Source organism: Oncorhynchus mykiss, chromosome 17 (genome assembly GCF_057628025.1).
Source record: "Oncorhynchus mykiss isolate SJ-2025 chromosome 17, ASM5762802v1, whole genome shotgun sequence".
NCBI lineage: Eukaryota > Metazoa > Chordata > Actinopteri > Salmoniformes > Salmonidae > Oncorhynchus > Oncorhynchus mykiss.
Genome location: NC_143038.1, coordinates 29948282 through 29970737, shown reverse-complemented (window position 1 = coordinate 29970737; position 22456 = coordinate 29948282). Strand labels below are relative to the sequence as shown.

General features: G+C 41.9%; 2 protein-coding genes and 2 long non-coding RNA genes across 7 annotated transcripts in view; 2 read left to right on the top strand and 2 right to left on the bottom strand.

Annotated features, from left to right (window-relative positions):
* LOC149975898 (uncharacterized) overlaps positions 1-22456 on the top strand; it is a 330618-nt gene that overhangs the window by 91777 nt on the left and 216385 nt on the right. The window lies entirely within an intron of this gene.
* Positions 1054-7971, bottom strand: LOC110493973 (E3 ubiquitin-protein ligase TRIM10-like). 2 transcript variants are annotated; one of them, XM_021568609.3, is made up of 2 exons: positions 7910-7971; positions 1054-2944 (listed from the first exon to the last, which is right to left on the bottom strand). In XM_021568609.3, exons 1-2 carry the CDS (start codon positions 7920-7922, stop codon positions 1410-1412), a joined length of 1548 nt encoding a protein of 515 aa, XP_021424284.2. In that variant the 5' UTR covers positions 7923-7971; the 3' UTR covers positions 1054-1409. The 2 variants fall into 2 exon arrangements, with proteins under 2 accessions (XP_021424284.2, XP_021424285.2); XM_021568610.3 differs by lacking the exon at positions 7910-7971 and adding an exon at positions 6502-6777.
* On the top strand, positions 10141-12760 carry LOC149975900 (uncharacterized). Its single transcript, XR_016488140.1, has 2 exons — positions 10141-10355; positions 11091-12760. It is a non-coding gene; the product is annotated as an uncharacterized LOC149975900 (long non-coding RNA).
* The window catches only part of LOC110493972 (phosphatidate phosphatase LPIN2), a 44014-nt gene continuing 37351 nt past the window's right edge, over positions 15794-22456 (bottom strand). For all 3 annotated transcript variants that reach the window (XM_021568607.3, XM_021568608.3, XM_036949986.2), the window contains exons 16-19: positions 20530-20616; positions 19921-20188; positions 18384-18487; positions 15794-18090 (exon numbers count right to left, since the gene is read on the bottom strand). In XM_021568607.3, coding sequence (XP_021424282.1) covers positions 17943-18090; positions 18384-18487; positions 19921-20188; positions 20530-20616 — 607 coding nt within the window. In that variant the 3' untranslated portion in view covers positions 15794-17942. The remainder of the gene's footprint in view (positions 18091-18383; positions 18488-19920; positions 20189-20529; positions 20617-22456) is intronic.

Below are 22456 nucleotides of genomic sequence, written 5' to 3'. Positions count from 1 at the left end.
TAGCCTCCTGAGGTTGAAGAGGCGCTGTTGCTGTTGTGCCTTCTTCACCACACTACCTGTGTGGGTGGACCATTTCAGTTAGTCAGTGATGTGTACGCCGATGAACTTGAAGCTTTCTACCTTCTCCACTGTGGTCCCATCGATGTAACCAGTAATATGTAATACTTTACAATTCTTATTACATATAAACAATTTAGGTTGGCATTAATTTATCTTGTATATATGAAGACAAACCCTAACTATTACTGCATTCAATACATTGTAGCACTCCATGCCAGGGGTCCCATCGGTATCTGTTTGACACAGGAGAATTACCGCCCCCTCTTATTGAAGCCATGAATGTTCATGGCCGACCACATACAGCAGGCATTGGATTCTTTCCTCTGCCCAGACGTTGCTGCCCCATGCCAGATTGTACAACGCCTGGATAGGTATGTAATGATAGTTATTTGAAGTATCAGCTTCAATAACCACATCATATGTTATAACAATCTGTCAGTCGATGAGTCGATGATGTAGCACATTGGTTGATGCATGCAACATCTGAGCAGGGGAACTTGACCTGCGTTTGCTGAAAACAGGATTCCCCATTAAAGTGAATTGCTTCTAATACACCAGATGTATGTCCTTGAACCGATTATTTTAAAATCGCTCACAGAATAAGTTATAAGGTTATTTTAGTTGCTAATGGCAGCCTGCAGTACCCCCAGCCTTCAACTTGAGTTACTCAATGAGAAGGGGCAACACTTGATCTAGCCTGCAAAGTCACTTCCTGGAGTTGCTCAAACTGCACATGTTATCAGAGAGGAAGAGGCAATGCGAGAGGACCATGTGAGAGGGTTTATTCCCTCCAAAATCTGTCCAAACACAATCAAGACATCTTTGTTTTTCGTATTAATTTGGAAAATATTCTAGAATTATTCTTTAACTTTGGAAATGTGGAGTTGGTTGTGTAGATCGGTAGGAAAAATGTGAAATGTATTCTCTTCGGAGATTTAATTTTAAGGCAACAAAATGTGAAGACTGTGTAGGCTTTTACTAGCAACTGTATACAGTCATTGGTTTGACGTATCATCAATTTATTGTCCCAAACCGTTTCTTTATTGACAAAAACATACATTCATTGAAGAACAAGGGCATATTTGTTGGAGATTTGTAAATCATGTTGGGAAATCAATATATTTGGTCATTTCAATGAGGCCTACGCTACCAAAGGGTCATGTGTCATTCGATGTAAACCAGAACTCTTTCTCTTTACTGTCATTCACAGACCAAAACACCTCTGTTCCCACAAACACTTGAAACACAATTACATGTAAATAACAAAAAAGTTTGATATGAATACAGGATTAATAAAAACAAGAGTCAATGTAATCTTGTATGTGGTTCTCTTTTGTTCCAATGACAGTTCAGGAGCATACTTTTATGTGTGCCTTCGGTTGGCCTGACATCATCCTATAGGCCAGATGCACCGGCTCATTGAGGTTCGCCTTAAAGGTATACACGTGAGTCTTCCCACTGCATTGGCTGATGTTATAGCTCAACGTGATCTCCAGTCTGTGTACTGCCAGGGTTCTCTTCAGGGGGATGTCATGGCTCTGCTCGAAGGCCCTCAGCAGGTTGTTGAACCACATCAGGCACCAGGAGCCCTGGCTGCTCTCCAGGGCGCTTGTTAGCCCGCTGCGTGCTACCGCCTCGCTGTAGCACACCCCAATTATCCACAGAGAATATCCGTCCAGCTCCACCTCCCAGCGATGCTCGCCTCCCCAAAAGCTCTGAGTGCTCAGAACCTGGAGGAAGCTACTGAACCTTGTTGGCAGGGCCGGGTAGGGCTGCTTTTTGGTGCTGAAGGTCACCGTCTTCAGGTCCTCTGACAGGACCAGGCTGGGGTGGGCCGTGTCTAGGTCAAAGGTCACCTCTGAGGGGTTGAGGACGCAGCGCAGAGAGCGCTGAGCCGCCCCGACTCCTGCCCTTAACTCCGCACTCCTCCGTTCCAGCTCAGCGCAAGCACGGCCCGGGTTCACTTTTGACTTGTTGTCCAACTCTAGAGGTTTCTGGACCATCAGCCTCATGATGTGCGGTTGTTCCGCCTGAAGCCCGTCACTGAACACCCCACTGTCTTGGTCGGTCAGGAGTGATTTGGCTCGGAGCTGGGCCTCCCTCAACTTCTCCCTGAGCTCAGAGGCTTGGCACACACGTCCGCCCATGCTCTCCTCACTGGGACGCAGTTCCATCTCGATCAACTCCGTCATCCCACTAACATAGTTGAGAGTCAGCTCCGTCATCTGCTCTAGCAGCTTGGCCGCCCTTTTTCTCAACAGGGCATTGGTGGTCCTGACCTCGGCCTCCCTCGCCTCCTCCTCCCTCAGTCGGTCCTCAGCCAACTGAAGCCTCAGCGTCAGCTCCGTTACCTGAGATGCTAATAGTAGTTTAGACTTGTCCATCATCGCCGTCTCCGTCTCGGTCCTTACATCCACCAGCAGTTCTTCCTTCTGAGGAGTAGGGGACACTGCAGACGTATCTCCCAAGCCTGTCTCAGATGCCTCCTTCCCTGTATGATGTGGCTCCTGTTGCTCTATGTCTAATAGACACTCAGACGTCTCATCATTGCTCTGGTCAGGTGACACTACCCCTTGGTGGCAATCACCACCATCTCCATCTGTGACGGAGCTGACCTTTCCTGCAGTGGTGGCTTCGTAGCTCTCGATGATGCTGCACATCTTGAAGTTATTCCCAAGGGCCTGGGAGACCTGGAACTCAACCTGGCACTCAGGGCAGAAGTGGCTGGCCATGTCAGTGTCCATGTACTTCCCAAGGCAGGCCAAGCAGTAGACATGGCCGCAGGGCAGGGACTTGGGGTCAGAGAGGAGTTGCAGACAGATAGGGCAGCTCAGGTCCAGCAGCAAGGGTCCTTCAGTCTCACACAGTGACATGTTGGCAGGCTCTAGAATGCACAATAAAAAAGCAACAAAAAAGAGTTGTAACAACAACAGAAAAGACTAGGACAAAACATGGAAGGAGAGTAACCTCATGGAAGGAGAGTAACCTCATGGAAGGTGAGTAACCGCAAAAGAAATTCAAATGAATTCAAGTAACTTTGCAAGCAATTAAGAGTGTACACAGTGGAAGTCGGAAGTTTACATACACCTTAGCCAAATACATTTAAACTCAGTTTTTCACAATTCCTGACAATTAATCCAAGTAAAAATTCCCTGTCTTAGGTCATTTATGATCACCACTTTATTTTAAGAATGTGAAATGTCAGAATAATAGTAGAGAGAATGATTTATTTCACATTAAAAACATTTCATCACATTCCCAGTGGGTCAGAAGTTTACATAAACTCAATTAGTATTTGGTAATATTGCCTTTAAATAGTTTAACTTGGGTCAAACGTTTCGGGTAGCCTTCCACAAGCTTCCCACAATAAGTTGGGTGAATTTTGGCCCATTCCTCCTGACAGCTGGTGTAACTGAGTCAGGTTTGTAGGCCTCCTTGCTAACAGGCGCTTTTTCAGTTCTACCCACACATTTTCTATAGGATTGAGGTTAGGGCTTTGTGATGGCCACTCCAATACCTTGACTTTGTTGTCGTAAAGCCATTTTGCCACAACTTTGGAAGTATGCTTGGGGTTATTGTCCATTTGGAAGACCCATTTGCAACCAAGCTTTAACTTCCTGACTGATGTTGCTTCAATATATCCACGTAATTTTCCTCCCTCATGATGCAATCTATTTTGTGAAGTGCACCAGTCCCTCCTGCAGCAAAGCACAATAACAACATGATGCTGCCACCCCCGTGCTTCACGGTTGGGATGGTGTTCTTCGGCTTACAAGCCTCCCCTTTTTCCCTCCAAACATAGGAGGAAAAAGGGTCATTATGGCCAAACAGTTCTATTTTTGTTTCATCAGACGAGACGACATTTCTCCAAAAAGCACGATCTTTGTCCCCATGTGCAGTTACCAACCGTAGTCTGGCTTTTTTTATGGCTTCTTCCTTGCTGAGTGGCATTTCAGGTTATGTTGATGTAGGACTCGTTTTACTGTGGATATAGATACTTTTGTACCTGTTTCCTCCAGCATCTTCACAAGGTCCTTTGCTGTTGTTCTGGGACTGATTTGCACTTTTCGCACCAAAGTATGTTCATCTCTAGGAGACAGAACGTGTCTCATTCTTGGGCGGTATGACGGCTGCGTGGTCCCATGGTGTTTATACTTGCGTACTATTGTTTGTACAGATGAACGTGGTACCTTCAGGCATTTGGAAATTGCTCCCTTGGATGGATCAGACTTGTGGAGGTCTACATTTTTTTTTCTGAGGTCTTGGCTAATTTCCTTTGATTTTCCCATGATGTCAAGCAAAGAGGCACTGAGTTTTAAGGTAGGCCTTGAAATGCATCCACAGCTACACCTCCAATTTACTCAAATGATGTCAATCAGCCTATCAAAGGCTTCTAAAGCCATGACATAATTTCCTGGAATTTTCCAAGCTGTTTCAAGGCACAGTCAACTTAGTGTATGTAAACGTCTGACCCACTGGAATTGTGATACAGTGAATTATAAGTGAAATAATCTGTCTGTAAACAATAGTTGGAAAAATGTCTTGTGTCATGCACAAAGTAGATGTCCTAACCGACTTGCCAAAACTATAGTTTGTTAACAAGAAATGTGTGGAGTGGTTGAAAAACGAGTTTTAATGACTCCAACCTATGTGTATGTTAACTTCCGACTTCAATTGTAGTTATTTCTTATTTTTAATTACGTTTTACACTGAGTGCACAAAACATTAGGAACACCTGCTCTTTCCATGCCATCGACTGACCAAGTGAATCCTGGGATGCAACTTAATATTATGAAGGTGTTCTTAATGTTTTGTACACTCAGAGTAAATATTTCAATACAATAGAAGGAGACCTCAATGTGTGAGTGTATCCCATGTCAGAGTATGTGTTTGGAGGGGCAAAACCTGATTTATGTGTGTTGTTACATTACTCAGGATTATTAAAGAAAGCCTACCGAGTACATCTTTAATCATTTCAGGTTAATCTAACAGAGAGAGCGGTGCTGAGGAGTATTCCTGTCAGTAATAAAGCCCTTTTCTGGGGAAAAACAAATTTTGATTGGCTGCGCCCCTGCCCAGTCATGTGAAATCCATAGATTAGGGCCTAATTTCTTTCTTTCAATTGGCTGATTTCCTTCTAAGAACTGTATTTCAGTAAAATCTTTGAAATTGTTGCATGTTGCGTTTATGTTTTTGTTCAGTATATATTAGTACATCCTCTTGTAGAGTAGGCCTAATTATATTGAGTGCATGTGTCAACTCTATTCATTTGACTTGAACTAGTCTAGAAATGCAACAAATCTTACCCAAAGCATGTCATCTAGTTCTTCTGAGAGTGAGGTATAGTCTATATTTATTCATAATTAATAAAGAAAGTCAGCAATGTTTATGCTTTGGAAATCTAAAAACAATATTCTAATTGTTGATTGAGTGACTAAGCTAAACTCTGGCAACATGTCAGATGACCTCACCACAAAATGTATTGTCCCTTATCAGGCTCAAGGTCCAATATGGGTTTAGCATATGAGGGGCGTTGCAATGGGATAACACGATTAGCCTGGGTACCAGACTGTTTAGCTATCATTCCACTCCTTGTCATGCTTAAAGTTTGGCGAGACAATTCCATCAGGAGTTGGCAAGAGAGCAGAAACAGACTGGCACCCAAGCTAAGTTTAAACTCCCTGTGATCTCGCTCTCTTTCGCTCCAGCTGTCTTGACATCTGAATGCTCGGCTATGAAAAGCCACCTGACTTTTAATCCTGAGATGCTGACTTGTTGCACCCTCCATAACTCTTTGGGGGTTTAGGCTGAGTTTCTGTATAAGCACTTTGTGACGTCTGCTGTTGTAAAAAGGGGTTTATAAGTACATGTGATTGATTGAATAGTAATGGCGTATTTTTGTAGGCACGAACGGAGGGTAACTCTCGTTGGCCAAAGCCTATGGGGAAATGAATTGTTTTTTTGGAGGGTTTTTGGATAAAAGCTGGAAATAAGGTCTGTGGTAAACACAGGCTTAGAAGATCTTGTACATTTTGTTCTATGAGGTCATCATCATCAGCTCACATCACTTTGTGAATTGTGGATCATTTATGTAATAAAAACAAGCACATAAAGGCTTCATAATTCATAAAGGTTAACTCTTTGATTTTATCTCATAGAACAAAATGCATCAGATCTCCTTACTTATCCAAAACCCCCATTAATTTACCCTTTAGGAATGGCCAATGAACCAGAGGTAACCTATTTCTGGCGTTTAGACAGGCAGCCCAATTCTGATATTTTTTTCACTAATTGGTCTTTTGACCAATTAGATCAGCTCTGAAAAAGATCTGATGTCATTGGTCAAAAGACCAATTTGTGGAAAAAAAAGATCAGAATTGGGCTGCCTGTCTAAACCCTGCCTATGCAGCATCAATTAACCAAAACAAAAGTTTGACTTACCTACAATCCTGTTGTTTGGTAGTGATGACTGAATTTATAATGCAATATGTGTTTTCTCACACGCAATGCGTAGGAATTTTTGGATTGGCAGGTGAGGAACTGTCATGTTCAGAGCACGTATTTTGAATGACAGCGCATAAATCCCATGTAGATTGTTAGGCCTGAAGGTTAAATAATGTATAGTTGTCTTAAATTAGCCATAGCCTACTTCTACCAAGTGCCAGCCTGTCCATGACGATAAGAAATATTTGCCTACTTCCTGATATGTTGCACGTTACCTGGGCGTTCACATTGAGTCATAAAATCAAGAACAGTCATATTCTCTATTACTAAGTAGGCTAAATATAGAGGTCCATCACCATGGGTGAAATGCAACTGGGTCGTTCCACGAATATAGTACATTTTTGGTATATATAAAAATATATATATATATACTCATTTTATCATTCTGTCAAGACCACAATAACAAAAACATTACAAAAAAACGTTTTTTCTCTCCAGTGAATGAACAATGGACACGGACTGGGGCTGCTTCCTTGTGGGGCTACAGCACATTGAATCCCTACATGGGCAAAATATGGCAATATAAGTTGGATGCCATTTCCCTACAACTTTTTTTTTTACTACTGCTAAGGAGAGATGGCCAGTCCCATATGGGCTTCTACACAATAGCTTTTCTCTTCTTCTTTGTTTTGATGAGTGTCCCCCTTCGTTTAAGGCAGGCTATTTAATTTATCTCCCAGGGAGGACTTGGCCTACAGGTCACAATGAATAATTGCGAAGAGAGGGCTAGGAAGAGGAAGGGGGGGTGGGGGGAGTGAACAATGGGTGAGTTTCCCTGTGGGTTCTGCTTTTTGTTACACATCAATGGGCTTATCACCACTAAAGAGAAGAATTATATCATTAATATAACATTCCTTTCTGAAAAAAATGTAAACGCTGGCTATTCTCTCTTGGAACTGGAAAGGCCCTGCATTGTCCTATCAAACGTTCCAGCAGTCTTGATATCCTAGCAAGAAACTATATTGCTCCAATAAACACACCTGCTCCACAAGGACGCACATAGAATGCAGAACCATTTGTACAAACTGGATGCTTTTTTCCCATCAGCCCCCAAACACAACTAAAGGTGTATCATAATAATACATAAAAAAAACACTAAATCACCATCTACGGGTAAAGGCAAAGACCAACAAGGCACAATCACTTTCCTTAAATGTATCCAGAATGGAAAGACAATGTGTATGCCCCAAATGCATAAAATCCTATGTTTTTTTGATTCTCTGAACAGCATATTGTTAGAATTAACTGAATTCCATCTGGTTATTGGGACAGACATGAATGACATTACAATCCACATGCAACCAAGGCTCTCCAATATATACTCTGATTACAACCTCATTTTTACCTGGCGAGCACATAATCCAAAAGCAAACAAGTACACTTTCTACTCAAATAGGCATAAAACATTCTCACAAATGTAAAGTGTTGGTCCCATGTTTCATGAGCTTAAATAAACATTCCCAGATAATCTGTTCACTTGACAGGTGTGGCATATCAAGAAGCTGATTAAACAGTGTGATCATTACACAGGTGCACCTTGTGCTTGGGACAATAAAGGCCACTCTAAGATGTGAAGTTTTGTCACACAACACAATGCCACAGATGTCTCAAGTTTTGAGGGAGTGTGCAATTGGCATGCTGATTGCAGGAATGTCCACCAGAGCTGTTGCCAGAGAATTGAATGTTCATTTCTTTCTACCATAAGCCGCTTCCAATGATGTTTTGGAGAATTTGGCAGTGCATCCAACCGGCCTCACAACCACAGACTACGTGTAACCATGCCGGCTGTCCAGGAGAGACAAGCACCCGAACAGCTGATGAAACTGTGGGTGTGCACAACCGAAGAATGTCTGTGCAAACTGTCAGAAACTGTCCCAGGGAAGCTCATCTGTGTGCTTGTCATCCTCACTAGGGTCTTGACCTGACGGCAGTTTGGTGTCATAACCAATATCAGTTGGTAAATGCTAACCTTTGGTGGCCATTAGCACGCTGGGGAAGTGTGATCTTCGCGGATGAATCCTGGTTTCAACTGTACCGGAAAGATGGCAGACATGTGGCGTCATGTGGGCGAGCGATTTTCTGATATCAACATTGTGAACAGAATGCCCTATGGTGGCGGTGGTGTTATGGTATGGGCAGGCATAAGCTATGTACAACGAACACAATTGCATTTTATCAATGGCAATTTGAATGCACAGAGATACCGTTATGAGATCCTGAGGTCCATTGTCGTGCCATTCATCCGCCGCCATCACCTCATGTTTCAGCGATAATGCACAGCCCCATGTCTGTACACAATTCCTGGAAGCTGAAAATGTCCCAGTTCTTCCAAGGGCTGCATTCTCATCAGACGTGTCACTCATTGGGCATGTTTGGGATGCTCTGGATTGATGTGTATGACAGCATGTTCCAGTTTCGGCCAATTTCCAGCAACTTAGCACTAGGGTTGAATGGCGGGAACCCGGTTACCAAGATTTACCGGGATTTACTTCTCAAAACCACTCCCTTTACCCGGGATGAATAACTGCAAGAACCGTTAAATTATAATACATTATTAATATGAACAGCATGGCGTGAAATGGAACTGTTAAATTATATTTGATGTGTAAATATGAGATTACACAGTCGTCCGGAACAGCTGGTGCTCTCATTAAAGAAGAAATCTTCGTCCAGTTCGAGATGAGCAATCGCTGTTCTGATATCCAGAAGCTCTTTTCGGTCATAAGAGAGGGTAGCAGCAACATTATGTACAGAATAAGTTACAAACAATGTGAAAAAAAACACACAAAATAGCACAGTTGGTTAGGAGCCCTTAAAACGGAAGACATCCCCTCCCTCCTGGTTTTCATGGGTATGATACCATTCTGTTCACTCCATTCCATCCATTCCACTCAATTCCAGCCATTATTATGAGCCGTTCTCCCCTCAGCAGCTTCCACTAATGTCGACCTGTCATCTGTCTCATCATGGTAACTTTTTTTTATTATGACAGGTAGGCCTACATTCGCTGCAGCATAGCCTATGCTACAGTAATATAAAGACAGAATGCACATTTAATTTACCTATCTCCATCTGGTTTTCGGGGTCACCTTGTTTTTTAATTATAAAGATTTTTTTTTTTAAATTACAGCTGCATAGTTATAAAACAGCCTATTACTCAAATATCGTTGCTTTAAATCAGTGCATTCGCTAGCACTCTCTCGCAGTCTCTCTCCATCAACTAAATTCAAATTGCATCCAAAATAGATCCTGTTCTAGATTTATATATAGCCCTTTAAATAGATGTCTATGCCTACCTCTTTCAGGTAATACATTCAATGCAGTATTAGCCTTATATTTAGATAATTCATGATGGTTTATGCAGAATAAGCTTCTAATTTATAGCCTCTGTCTCTTGAGCAATACCTGTGCTCTGCTGGCCTCTCCTTAAATAACGCTCCTTAGCTCTTGGAGTACCATGCAGGAAAAGCTGGACTAGAATAGCTTGCTGGGCATTTCTTATACCAATAGACTATTCCAAGAAGGACCCAAGCAGTTTTTTGCTGAACGTTATATACAGCAGCCAATAAAACTCACGGGTAGTTTGAAAGAAGAGTGAACGGGCGCCATGACGGTAGGCTATAGCAGTTATTTATTCAGAACCATAACCGCTCAATCTTCGTAAGGGAAGCGAATGCGGTCTGCATCTGATTCTAGTCCTACATTATTCAAGGACGTCAATAGAATGATGAAGATAATGACAACGAAACCGTTGAAAGCAAGGATGGAAGGAGGCAACAATAGAGAAAGAGGTAGGCTAATAACATTAGGGGAAATACTATGAAAGGTATACAGTATATGCGTCAGCCTACTAATTATACAAATAGGCCCTATGATATTTCAACATGTAAATCAAATTCACTAGCCTATACATGTAACTTTCCAGGCCGCATGTGCTGCACCAGAATCGCATGTATCTTCCCCTTTATCATGATTTGAACGATGTGCGTAATTCCAGTCCGTATAATACAGTTCACACTCAAAAAGATTTGCTTACTGGAGCTAGTTTTATTTATTTACCCAAGAGAGCATATAGTTAGCTACATCCATGGCCTTTTATGTTGTGTTTTTCTGTCGCGCTGAATGTGCAGTAGCCTATATCAAATACAGTATGTATTGTATAACGGCACTATCATTTGGACTTAGACTCATTAAATGTTAACGTAGAGCTCATAAAATGTATTTCTACTGAACAAAAATGCAAACGCAACATGCAACAAAATATTTGACTGAGTTACAGTTTATATAAGCAAATCAGTCAATTTATATAAATTCATTAGGCCCCAATCTATGATTTTCACATGTTGGGGCAGGGGCGCAGCCATGGGTGGGCTTGTGAGGGCATAGGACCATCCACTTGGGGGCCCACCCATTGCAGAACCAGGCCCAGCCAATCAACATATGCTTTTTTTCCACACAAAAGGGCTTTATTGCAGACCGAAATACTCCTCAGTTTCATCAGCTGCTGATCTCAGACTATCCCGCAGGTGAAGAAACCGGACGTGGAGGCCCTGGGCTGGCGTGGTTACACGTGGTCAGCGGTTGTGAGGCTGGTTGGATGTACTACCAAATTCTCTAAAATGACATTGGAGGAGACGATGGTAGATAAATAAACATACAATTCTCTGGCAACAGCTCTGGTGGACATTCTTGCTGTCAGCATGCCAATTTCACTGTCCTTCAAAACTTGAGACATCTGTGGCATTGTGTTGTGTGACAAAACTGCACATTTTAGTGGCCTTTTATTGTTGCCAGCACAAGGTGCACCTGTTTAATGATCATGCTGTTTAATCAGCTTCTTGATATGTCACACCTGTCAGGAGGATGAATTATCTTGGCAAAGGACAAATGCTCACTAATAGGAATGCAAACAAATTTGCGCACATATATATTTGAGAGAAATAAGCTTTTTATGCATATGGATAATTTCTTGGATCTTTTATATCAGCTCATGAAACATGGGACCAACGCTTTACATCTTGTGTTTGTACTTTTGTTCAGTATAATATATGGCTAATCAGGCTCAGGTAGCAACAGGTTTGAATATTCATGCTAAACAAAGCTTTAATCAAAGCCAGACATATTTACAGTGTATGCTTAATAATGCTTCTGAACGGAAAAATATTGGGTTAGCCGGGAGAAAAGGGATTTAATCTTGGGATGGATTTTTATTTATTTATTTAAATACCGGGAAAATATTCAACCTCACTTGGCACAGCCATTGAAGAGTGGGACGTCATTCCACAGGACACAATCAACAGCCGGATCAACTCTACGCGAAGGAGATGTTGCGCTCGAGGGAAATGGTGGTCACACCAGATACCGACTTGTTTTCTGATCCACACATCTGTGACCAAACAGATGCATATCTGTATTCCCAGTCGTGTGAAATCCATAGATTAGAATCTAATGAATTTATTTAAATTGACTTACTTTCCTTATGTACTGTAACTCCGTAAAATCTTGGTTGTTGCATGCCGTGTTTATATTTTTTCTGCTCCGTGTAATTAGGCCACCTTTTCACTGCTATTTCCAATGATGCTTGTATTTGTGTGTATTGTAATGTTTAATGCTGTTACAGTATGTCCAATCTATGTTCTCCTCCAGGCTGAGGGGACTAACCAGCTGTGACTCCACTCCTTCAGACCCCACTGATCTGCTACAGTCACTCTTATGTTCTACCTTCATGCCTAAACGGAGTACTGTACCTTTCCCTAGAACCAGGTGATCTCTTTGTATTCTGAGTGGAACATCCCCTCAACTTAAATTAACTTGTCAAAAATGTCACGCAGAACCATTGAATGTAGTGAAGGTATGTAGGAAAACATTTTTTTTTGCGAAATTTCTATTTAACATAGAAATCTCCACCTTCCTGCCAATGTTGGTTACAATTACCCAACAGTGTACGGTACATTGTATAGACCACATGAATGTTAACAGTGGTGAATGTTTTCGGTAGTAGAACTATACTTTGAATGTGTTATAAGTATTTTATGATCCTTGAAATGTGAGTAATCTGCTATGAATTCAGTACTATTATTGTGAAATAAAGATTTGATCCTAAAAGACAGATTCATCCATTCAGTCTTTCATCGAGATGTTTTAGAACTACCAATTTGTTTATCACTGTCAAATAAATATTTTTCTCAAGACATGCCTCCAGTGTTTTGTAGTTGCATTCTTCCTTCCCACTCTTGTATCCATCCTGCAGCCCTCCTGCCAAAGAGCTGTCATGTAGTGTGACTAAGGCATTCAGATAGTAAAGTTACCCTTTTTCAGCTCGCGGTCAGTTGATATTCAAATATTGCAAAAAATATGAGCACATTCAAGTTCTTTCCAAAGTTTACTGAAGTGGCCAGCTTGCTGTATACAATGACAATTGAGCGATTTTTGACCCATTCACCTAAGATATTAAGTATGATGTCATATTGGTGTAAGCTTAAGTGGTTAATTTACCATTTTTGGGGAAGATTGGTGAGACTAACATGAAATCTCAACTCTAGCACTAACCTGAGTTGTCTAAATGCTCTGTTTCAAGCCATTTGACTATGGGTTTTAGTATGGTAATATTTCACTAGTGCACCTTCCTACCATCAGGGTGCAGGACAGTCTTTGCTAGTGAAAACTAAGAGGAGCCTAGCTTTGTTTCTGCCTCTGGAAGGCTACAGAGTGAGAACAGCTGCATTCTTGTCTACTTGGCCCTGTGCACCATCAACAGTAGTTGTCATCAGTGAGGTGCATTGCTGCAAGTTTTGTCCTCCGTGACTGGGAAAATCCCAGAAGATCCTACATGCACCAGGAGCGTCCAATACAGAAAACATTTAAGAACCAAAATAGAGAAAAACAATTGTTTGTTGGACAAATTCAGGTAGGTCCCTTCCCATTTCGTTCCGCTTGCTTCCATTTAATAAACCTTTTGCAACAGAATCGGTGTAATGAACACACCCTTGGTTTGTATCCCAATATTGTGTTCATTGTTTTCACAGCCTTTTAAGTAATGAGAGTTTAAGACCATACAATTAGGAGTAAAATTACTATGCATGTGTGGGCTACTATAAGGACAGACAGTTTTAAAAATATAGCTCAGTCGACACAAGACTTATGACAAAAACAAAGAATTGGTTAAACCATATCAATAAGGACAACTTGCTTATTTTACCATTCATTTTGGCCCAGTCAACCCCTTGCCTTCCCACCGCATATTGTCAGTGTGCTGCTGTAACTCAAAATTAAAGTTTTTAGCTTTTCTCCCCCTACGGTGATTTCACCTTCAAACAAGTTGTTTGAGGGTAACCGCTAAGCGAAACGATCTTAATGCTTTCCAGTTGTAAACATTAGTGGTGTCCAGTCACAACAGTGTTTCAGAAGTCTCCCATGCAACTATACAGTAGTAGTTCCTTGTTGTTCTAGTTTTGATATCATAACACAGTTATACAAATTAAGGTATAAACCATAATCAAGGGGTATAATAGCGTTTGGGGGAAGAAAAAAACATGTTTGCAGACAGTGGCTTGAACTAGTTGTGTAATAACACAATTTGGACTGATGCCCAGATATCACATGACCTGATGGGCAGCAAAATTGCATCCCTCCTCTCCTGGGTCCTTCCAAAAGTTAGTCTGTATTGCCCTCTCTGTGACTCATGTAAAAGGTCCCGTCTTTTGATGAATCATGTCACAGGACCTGGATTTTAAACATTCATTTTAAGCCTTTTCCAGAAATGAGAATTAAGACCAAAAATGAAAGCAATTGTATGTGTGTGCTGGACTGTCTGACGTAAAAAGAAACGGGACAGCTTAATGAAGAAGGTAGACTCAGCGATATGATGTAGAAAGTAAACAGCTGAGTGGGTCAATTTCCGCAACTACTAAGAGCTTTTACACGAGGCTCAACTGCTCAGCTGTTTTGGTATTTTATCTACCATGCACATGCGCATATACTGTGTGTGAGTGTAGTCTTGCATCTCGCTTGTCCAAACTTCTGTGCCGCTGTTCGTGCAACATCACTTAGCTGAGCCTACACTACCGTTCAAAGGTTTGGGTTCACTTAGAAATGTCCTTGTTTTTGAAAGAAAAGCACTTTTTTTTGTCCATTAAAAATATCAAATTGATCAGAGAGTGTAGACATGGTTAATGTTGTAAATTACTTTTGTAGCTGGAACGGCTCATTTGTAATGAAATATCTACATAGGCATTCAGAGGCCCATTATCAGCAACCATCACTCCTGTGTTCCAATGGCACGTTGTGTTAGCTAATTACAAGCAAACATATTGATAAAAGTTACCTTGTCAGAGAGATTTGCAAGGTTATCAACACATCACACCAGGGTAATCCTGCACGAAACACAGACCTTATATGAAGTAGTTAAAAAAATACCATACTGAACCGTGAAAAAACGATTGGAACCACAGTCGGGTTTTACTGCTAGGTTTTATGGAATTATGACTTGTAAAGGTATTCCTAATGTTTTGTACACTCGGTGTATGACATTTTATTTTTAATTGAATATATCTTACGGAGTTGTTGACAAAGTACAGAGCAGTAAATAGACATGTATTTGTAGGCTTTATCTGGACCCCAGGAAGAGTAGCTGCTGCATATGCAGTAGCTAATGGGGATCCTAATAAACTAAACAACTCGTCATTTACACGTTTGAGAATGTGCTTAGAACTACAGATTCATCTTTCATATTCACAACTAATCAGTTACACACTTGCAAATGATGTTAACTACAAAACTATTCTGTACACTCAAATCATTGTCAATGATTTAACTTCATAAACAACTCAAATATACATTTCTTAGATTCTTCCCAGACCTCAAAAGAATTAAAAAAAAATCTAATTTCCAACTCTGTTGACTGCCTCATTTATGGTTCAATATTAGGTCTACTATTAGCTTACTTGCATAGTAGAATTTGGTTTAGCCTGACTGTGAAAGACCAAGATTATGAAAGACTAAGATTGATGATTTTAGGTCATTGAGAGTACATGGCACTGTTTGTCATAGAATTTTTCACACAGGGCGTGTTTTCTTCGCTTGGCGGGACGCTTAGGATTTTTTTTAAAAAGAAGAAAATGTTGAGTACCCACTTCCAGGCACCACGACACCTCTGCTGCAGTAGGCTACTTTTTAAAAAACGGCTAAGCACATGTTCCAACCCAAGTCAGACAAAATAAGACAAAGAAACATGGTGTGTTTTACAGTATTTCCTTTATATTAAGATAATTTGATAAAAACTTACAGCAACGACAGGGCTTTTCGGGTCCAATGCAATTTCTCTAGTCTCCACACAGAGCCCATGGTATTACTTTGGATGACATTAAACAATATATTTAGAAATATCAATACATATAAAAAGCTTATGAATCATATAAACAAGAAGGCACCGTGTCAAACCAGACCATTTCATTTCCCCAACCGGTTCTATTTACTCAACCCTGGAATGTGTCCGATTCTGAACCACCCGATTCACGTATGGCCTAGTATAAAACCGTACCGAAACCATATATAAATATCTATATGGCTCAGCTCGAAAACATGAAGTGTAGTAACCTTAAAGAGAGTGGTGTGATCCGAGCCTACTGTTAACTAGTAGCAACACACATTCTGCTAAGATCTCGCCCATAACGCACCTCTGCGTGACAAAAGCTAATGAGGGGCTATAGCTTTAACCCAGACTTTAGAATCAACCCCTAACCTACTATGCCATTGCACCTGTCCTGAAACAACCCCTAGCCGCTACTCCCTCGTCTCTTGTGTAAAGCTGAAACACTTTTTCCAGGGTGCAAGAAGCCTGATGCACCACCCTGACCACTGCGGGGGCAGGGGCTAGGCATTGCTTCTGGTTGGGTCCCGTTTCTGGTTGGGGCCTGTGTGTATCCAACTGCTACCAAATCCTTGATGCAAGAGCTCCAAAATACATAGCAAAGTCAACTATAAACTAGATCAAAAAGCTTGCTTCCAGTCAAAAGCAGCAGTTCAAGTCATTTTGGTCTCAAGACGGATGGGCTTACTCATCACGCTAGGCTACAACTCAGCACATTGTCTCCGCTACAATATACTCTTTGGGGTCAACATGCACACACACTTCTATTGCTTTTTTAGAGTTTTTACACTAATCTCATTTTAGCACTGTAAAAAGAAAATGGTTTTGTCCTTTACTCATCTAATGTAAAACTCAAAGTACGGTTACTTGGTCATGCTGACATTCAATGTTCCACCATCACATGGGAAGAGTGTCCTGCAGTCGATCATAATAGTCAATGGACTACTTTTAAAGTACAGAAAAAAAAGGGAAGAATTTGGGTGAACTATCCCTTTAAAGCAGACTACTGAGTCGTCACTGCAATGGACTACAGCGAGTACAGGCAAAGAGAAAGATGGACAATTCCAGATCAGTCCCACTAGAACACAATGCATAAATACTCACGTTGTTTGGCATTGTTTTTGGGGGGGCTTTGTTTTCAAATCAAGCTGAAGCTTACTTACCTTTTCTACGCTAAAAAGCGGTTTTGCGCTCAATGGTACAATGAGCTAATAAATATGTTTTTCAAAACAATATATAGTATGGAATTGTATGCATACACCAAATTAAGTAGAAAGTTCAGGCAAAAAAGTGATAAAACAAACTTAAAACTCAGAAGGGTATTTTTGTCCAGTTGCGTCTGTACGTGGATGTTTTCATTTGTATAGTATACTAGTATGCAGGTTTGCTAACTGTGTTTTAAAATGGCAAAGCTCTTTTTGGAACTCTTGAGACGCACAAATGTACCTTGCTCCAGTATCGTTTGGATAATGGCAATATGGCACGGCCAGTGCAGTGACTTTTTGCAATCAATTTTCCACAATATGAAGCATACAGTGTTGCGTAAAATGAACAGTCATCGATGCATATTTGGTCTCAATTTGGCTCTGTGCATGTCTGTGTGTGTTTGTGTGTGTGTGTGTCTCCCAGTAATTTTTTGAAATCCATACACTTTAGCTTTATCTTCTCTATTGCATTAGATTAATGACACAGGAGAATATAGAGTATATTAAATGAGAACCTTTCACATCTAGAATATTCCAGGCAATGAACACTTAGTAAAGCCATTTATGAATTCAGAAACGGATCGACAGAGAGAGAGAGAGAAGGAAAAGGAGCAAAGGGGAGGAAAGAAAGTGTGTGCATGCGCACTAGTGTCTAGTCCAGAGACGACTTATCCAGTGGTGTGTGTGTGTGTGTGTGTGTCTCTAGTCCAGAGAGGACTTGTCCAGTGGTGCGTGTGTGTGTGTGTGTGTGTCTAGTCCAGAGAGGACTGGTCCAGTGGTGTGTGTGTGTGTGTGTGAGTGTATGTCTAGTCCAGAGAGGACATGTCCAGTGGTGGTAGGGGCTCTCTCCAGTAGGAGAAGTGGCTGTACTCAGGGCAGTGGAAGGAGGATGAAGTCCCATCCTTGGAGATCTCAGGGAAGAAGTGCTCCACCAGCTCGCCGAGGTGTGTGTACCTGTGACACACACACACAGAGCATAATGTGCTGGAGCTATCGCAGCTCTATGGATTCAGTTTTACTTATAATGAGTCAACTGATACTTTATATTCAGCGAATTGGAACCGACATGACACAGCATGCTCTAAACCAGAACATGCAGTTATTATGAGCAATCTTTTTTTAAAGAATGTAATTAAATTGGGACTGGGAAAATTGTACAGCATGTGTCGAGTGTGCACTTATCCAAAGTGCACTTATGAGGAGTTGACTGACCACGGTCACTCTTCTCGGTTGGGTGGTACACTTACGATGACTTGTTCCCTTTGGTCTTCTCTTGAATGAGCTCTCCTTTGGGGTTCACAGTGAAGATCCTGGTGTCAGGGACACCCACCTTCTTATAGGCATAGGCATCCTGAAATAACAACACTCAACTCAAACTTTATCTCAAATATATTAGAAACACCTCAATCCATCACCCAGGGAATGGATTTAGAAACACAGGTCAAACAAATAGAACATGAGTCAGAGGTGTGTGTGTGTCCGAACTGACACACAGTAAGCAGCTAATATCAACCAGGGTTTGACATTAAAAAAAAAAGTTTGAGTTTTTACTTGTCTGAAAGATCAAGTCACTTTTCCAAAAATAGAAAAATGGTCTGTAACACCATGGGCCAAAAAAAGTGACTGACAATTGTGTTGTATGTTGAAAGGAACCACTAAATAAACAAATAAAACAAATATTTATTATTATTATTGCCATACAGAGAATCAGACAAAAATTGCATTCAAGTCTGTCTCAAAATACAACACTGCCACTTTAAGACAAACCTTTCACAGATGTCTCTCAATTCAGGTTTTAGGGGAGATCTATTGATAGCATGGGAGCCATTTGTCAATTAGGCTATTCTAAGAACATTCTATAACGTTGTCAAAATTACATGGCCAATATCGAATTGAGGGGAATCTATGTTTTCCAACGCTGTCAGATGTTTTTCTCAACTCCCGATATTGAGCACTTGAGAGACTGTTTTACAACCGAAGTAGGCTATGTTGCATTGGTTTTATGAACGCACCCGTTCAGCTGCGTGTGCCATTTGCGGTTATTCACAAGTGCTTTTTTTTAGGGCATAGGACATAACAATGACATTAACACAAGCAAATAGCTGAACAGCCAACTACCCAAATACATTTGCCAGACTACACGATATGTTTTGAATTGGCCATCTAGTTCGTCTGTTGTGTGTTATTATTTCATAGGCTAACTACTGCTGAAATGTCCCTAGCTCTCCTCGAGCAACAGCCCCCTTGCACTGGCACACGCGCGATACAATAATTATACTCCAATGCACTCTGCAGAGAATGAGAGAAGGGTGTTCAATTGATCGGAGTAATTGTTTGATATTGTAATTTTTTAAAACTTGTTGGACAAGCAGAATATAGATTTCAGTTGTCCGAATTTTGTATATATATATTTTTTTACTTGTCCCGGAAAAGCGGTAAATGTCGAGCCCTGTCAACATACTAGGCTCACCAATACTGACAATGCATGGTCTAACGTGCACGTTGTTTCCCGCCATTGGTTCATTTTGGTACAGCCCATCCCCTTATTTGCCTATCAGCTGATTACCAGCTGTGGTCAAAGACACGTGGGTCTGGAAAGATGATTCTCTTCCTTAATAGTGAATTCGTACAAGATAAAAAAGCCGAAATGAGTATGACATCCTGGCATTTAAAGCACACAACATTTTCACAATTTGAAATACTATAAAACTCCCTAATTTCTCAGAGGACGCAAGTTGGGGAACGGGACAAGGCCTGTGTTAGTACTGTACGTGTGTGGCTTACATTGGTCCTGTTACCGAAGGCTGCGTAGAAGGGCTGCCTCTGGGGGTTGAACAGATCTCGGATGTCGGTAAGGCAGGCGACCTTAAACACCTCAGGCTTTTTCTCCACCACCTCTCTGTGCAGGGCAGAGAAGAAACTGCTGGGGGCCAGCAGCACAGGGCCCTTGGGGAGGACGGTGCCTTTGTCGTTCACCCACTGCAGGTAGCCCTTGGTGATATCGGCCATGCCGATGGCCCGCGCCGAACAGTACAGGAACTTGTAGCCGTTCCTAGGAGGGAGAGAGAAAGTGAGAAAGAGCAAGGGGAGAGAGAGTGCAGGAGAGAAATATAGAATAATCTTGTCAGTTATCAACAGCTTCTAATGAGAAGCTCAGCATTGCATATTCAGACCAGGATGTGTCACAATGTCACCCCTTTTGGGCACATACAAGTGTTTCGGCACCAATGCGTGCACAGTAAAAGTTAAATGGAGGGGATCATGAAGCTGCTTCATGTTCATTATGTATCAAACAGAAGACATGTCCAATAAGAAATGCTCATTTTCGTCTCAAAAAGTTTTGCTGCAGTGTGCCCTACTGAACATGACCCTGGTGTGAGTGTAGGCACTTACTGGTGGATTTTGTGGTAGAGTCGGGCGATGCCCTGGTGCGTCCAGTCTTTCCCCAGCTGAGGTAGGATATGCCCAAGAGCATCAGACCTATGACGAGTAAGGAGAGAGTAAGTACATCACTGAACACACACATATACACTGAGGTTCGAAATTATTGACACCTTGATAAAGATGAGCAAAAATGACCATATAAAATAAATATATTGTGTATTAAAAAAAAAGTGGAAAATTATAGTATTTTATACTAATCCAATTGCTCATCATTAAGGATCATCCTGAATGAATTGTGAAAAATGTACGTTATATTTTTGTCATTTAGCAGACGCTCTTATCCAGAAGCAATTAGGGTTAAGTGCCTTGCTCAAGGGAATACAGATATTTCACCTCGTCGGCTTGGGGATTCAAACCAACAACCTTGCGATTACTGGGCCAACGCTCTTAACCACTAGTACGACCTTTAAACAGGTTAACATTCACAAGGCTGCAGGACTAGTACACTGAGCATGACCAGCTGGCAAGTGTCTTCACTTATATTTTCAACCTCTCTGACCCAGTCAGTAATACCTACAAGTTTAAAGCAGACCACCATAGTTGCTGTGCCCAAGAACGCCAAGGTAACCTGTCTAAATGACTATCGCTCAATAGCACTCACATCTGTAGCCATGAAATGCTTTGAAAGGCTGGTCATGGCTCACATCAACACAATCATCCCAGAAACCCTGGACCCACTCCAATTTGCAAATCGCCCAAACAGATCAATAGATGATGCAAACTCTATTGCATGCCACACTGCCTTTACCCACCTGGCCAAAAGGAACACCTATGTGAGAATGCTGTTCATAGACTACAGCTCAGCGTTCACCACCATAGTGCCCTCAAATCTCATGACTAAGCTAAGGACCCTGGGACAAAACACCTCCCTCTGCAACTGGATCCTGGACTTCCTGACGGGCCACCCCCAGGTGGCGTGGGAAGAGTAAACTTCCGCTACAGTGACCTTCAAAGCGGGGGCACCAAACGGGTGTGTGCTTAGTCCCCTCCTGGACTTCCTGACGGGCCACCCCCAGGTGGCGTGGGAAGAGTAAACTTCCGCTACAGTGACCTTCAAAGCGGGGGCACCAAACGGGTGTGTATATCACCAAGGGCTACCTGCAATGGGTGAACGACAAAGGCACCGTCCTCCCCAAGGGCCCTGTGCTGCTGGCCCCCAGCAGTTTCTTCTCTGCCCTGCACAGAGAGGTGGTGGAGAAAAAGCCTGAGGTGTTTAAGGTCGCCTGCCTTACCGACATCCGAGATCTGTTCAACCCCCAGAGGCAGCCCTTCTACTCCCTGTTCACCCACAACTGCGTCCAACACCATCATCAAGTTTACCAATGACACGGTGGTGGGCCTGATCACTAACGACGATGAGACGGCCTATAGGGAGGTGGTGGTCAGAGACCTGGCAGTGTGGTGCCAGGACAACAACCACTCTCTCAATGTGGGCAAGACAAAGAAGCTTAATGTGGACTACAGGATAGGGAGGGCCAAACACGCCCCTATTCACACTAATGGGGCTGTAGTGGAGCAGGTCGAGAGCTTCAAGTTCGTTGGTGTCCACAAAGCTAAAGGACCTATCATGATCCAAACTCACCAGCACAGTCGTGAATAGGGCACGACAACACCTCTTCCCCCTCAGGAGATATATATCTATCTCATATATAGATATATAAATACACACAAAAGTAAAGTGGACACCTCTTAAAATGAGTGGATTTGGCTATTTCAGCCACACCGTTGCTGACGGGTGTATAAAAATCGAGCACAGAGCCATGCAATCTCCATAGACAAACAGACATTGGCAGTAGAATGGCCTAACTGAAGAGCTCAGTGACTTTTAACATGCCACCGTCATAATGATGCCACCTTTCCAACAAGTCAGTTTGTC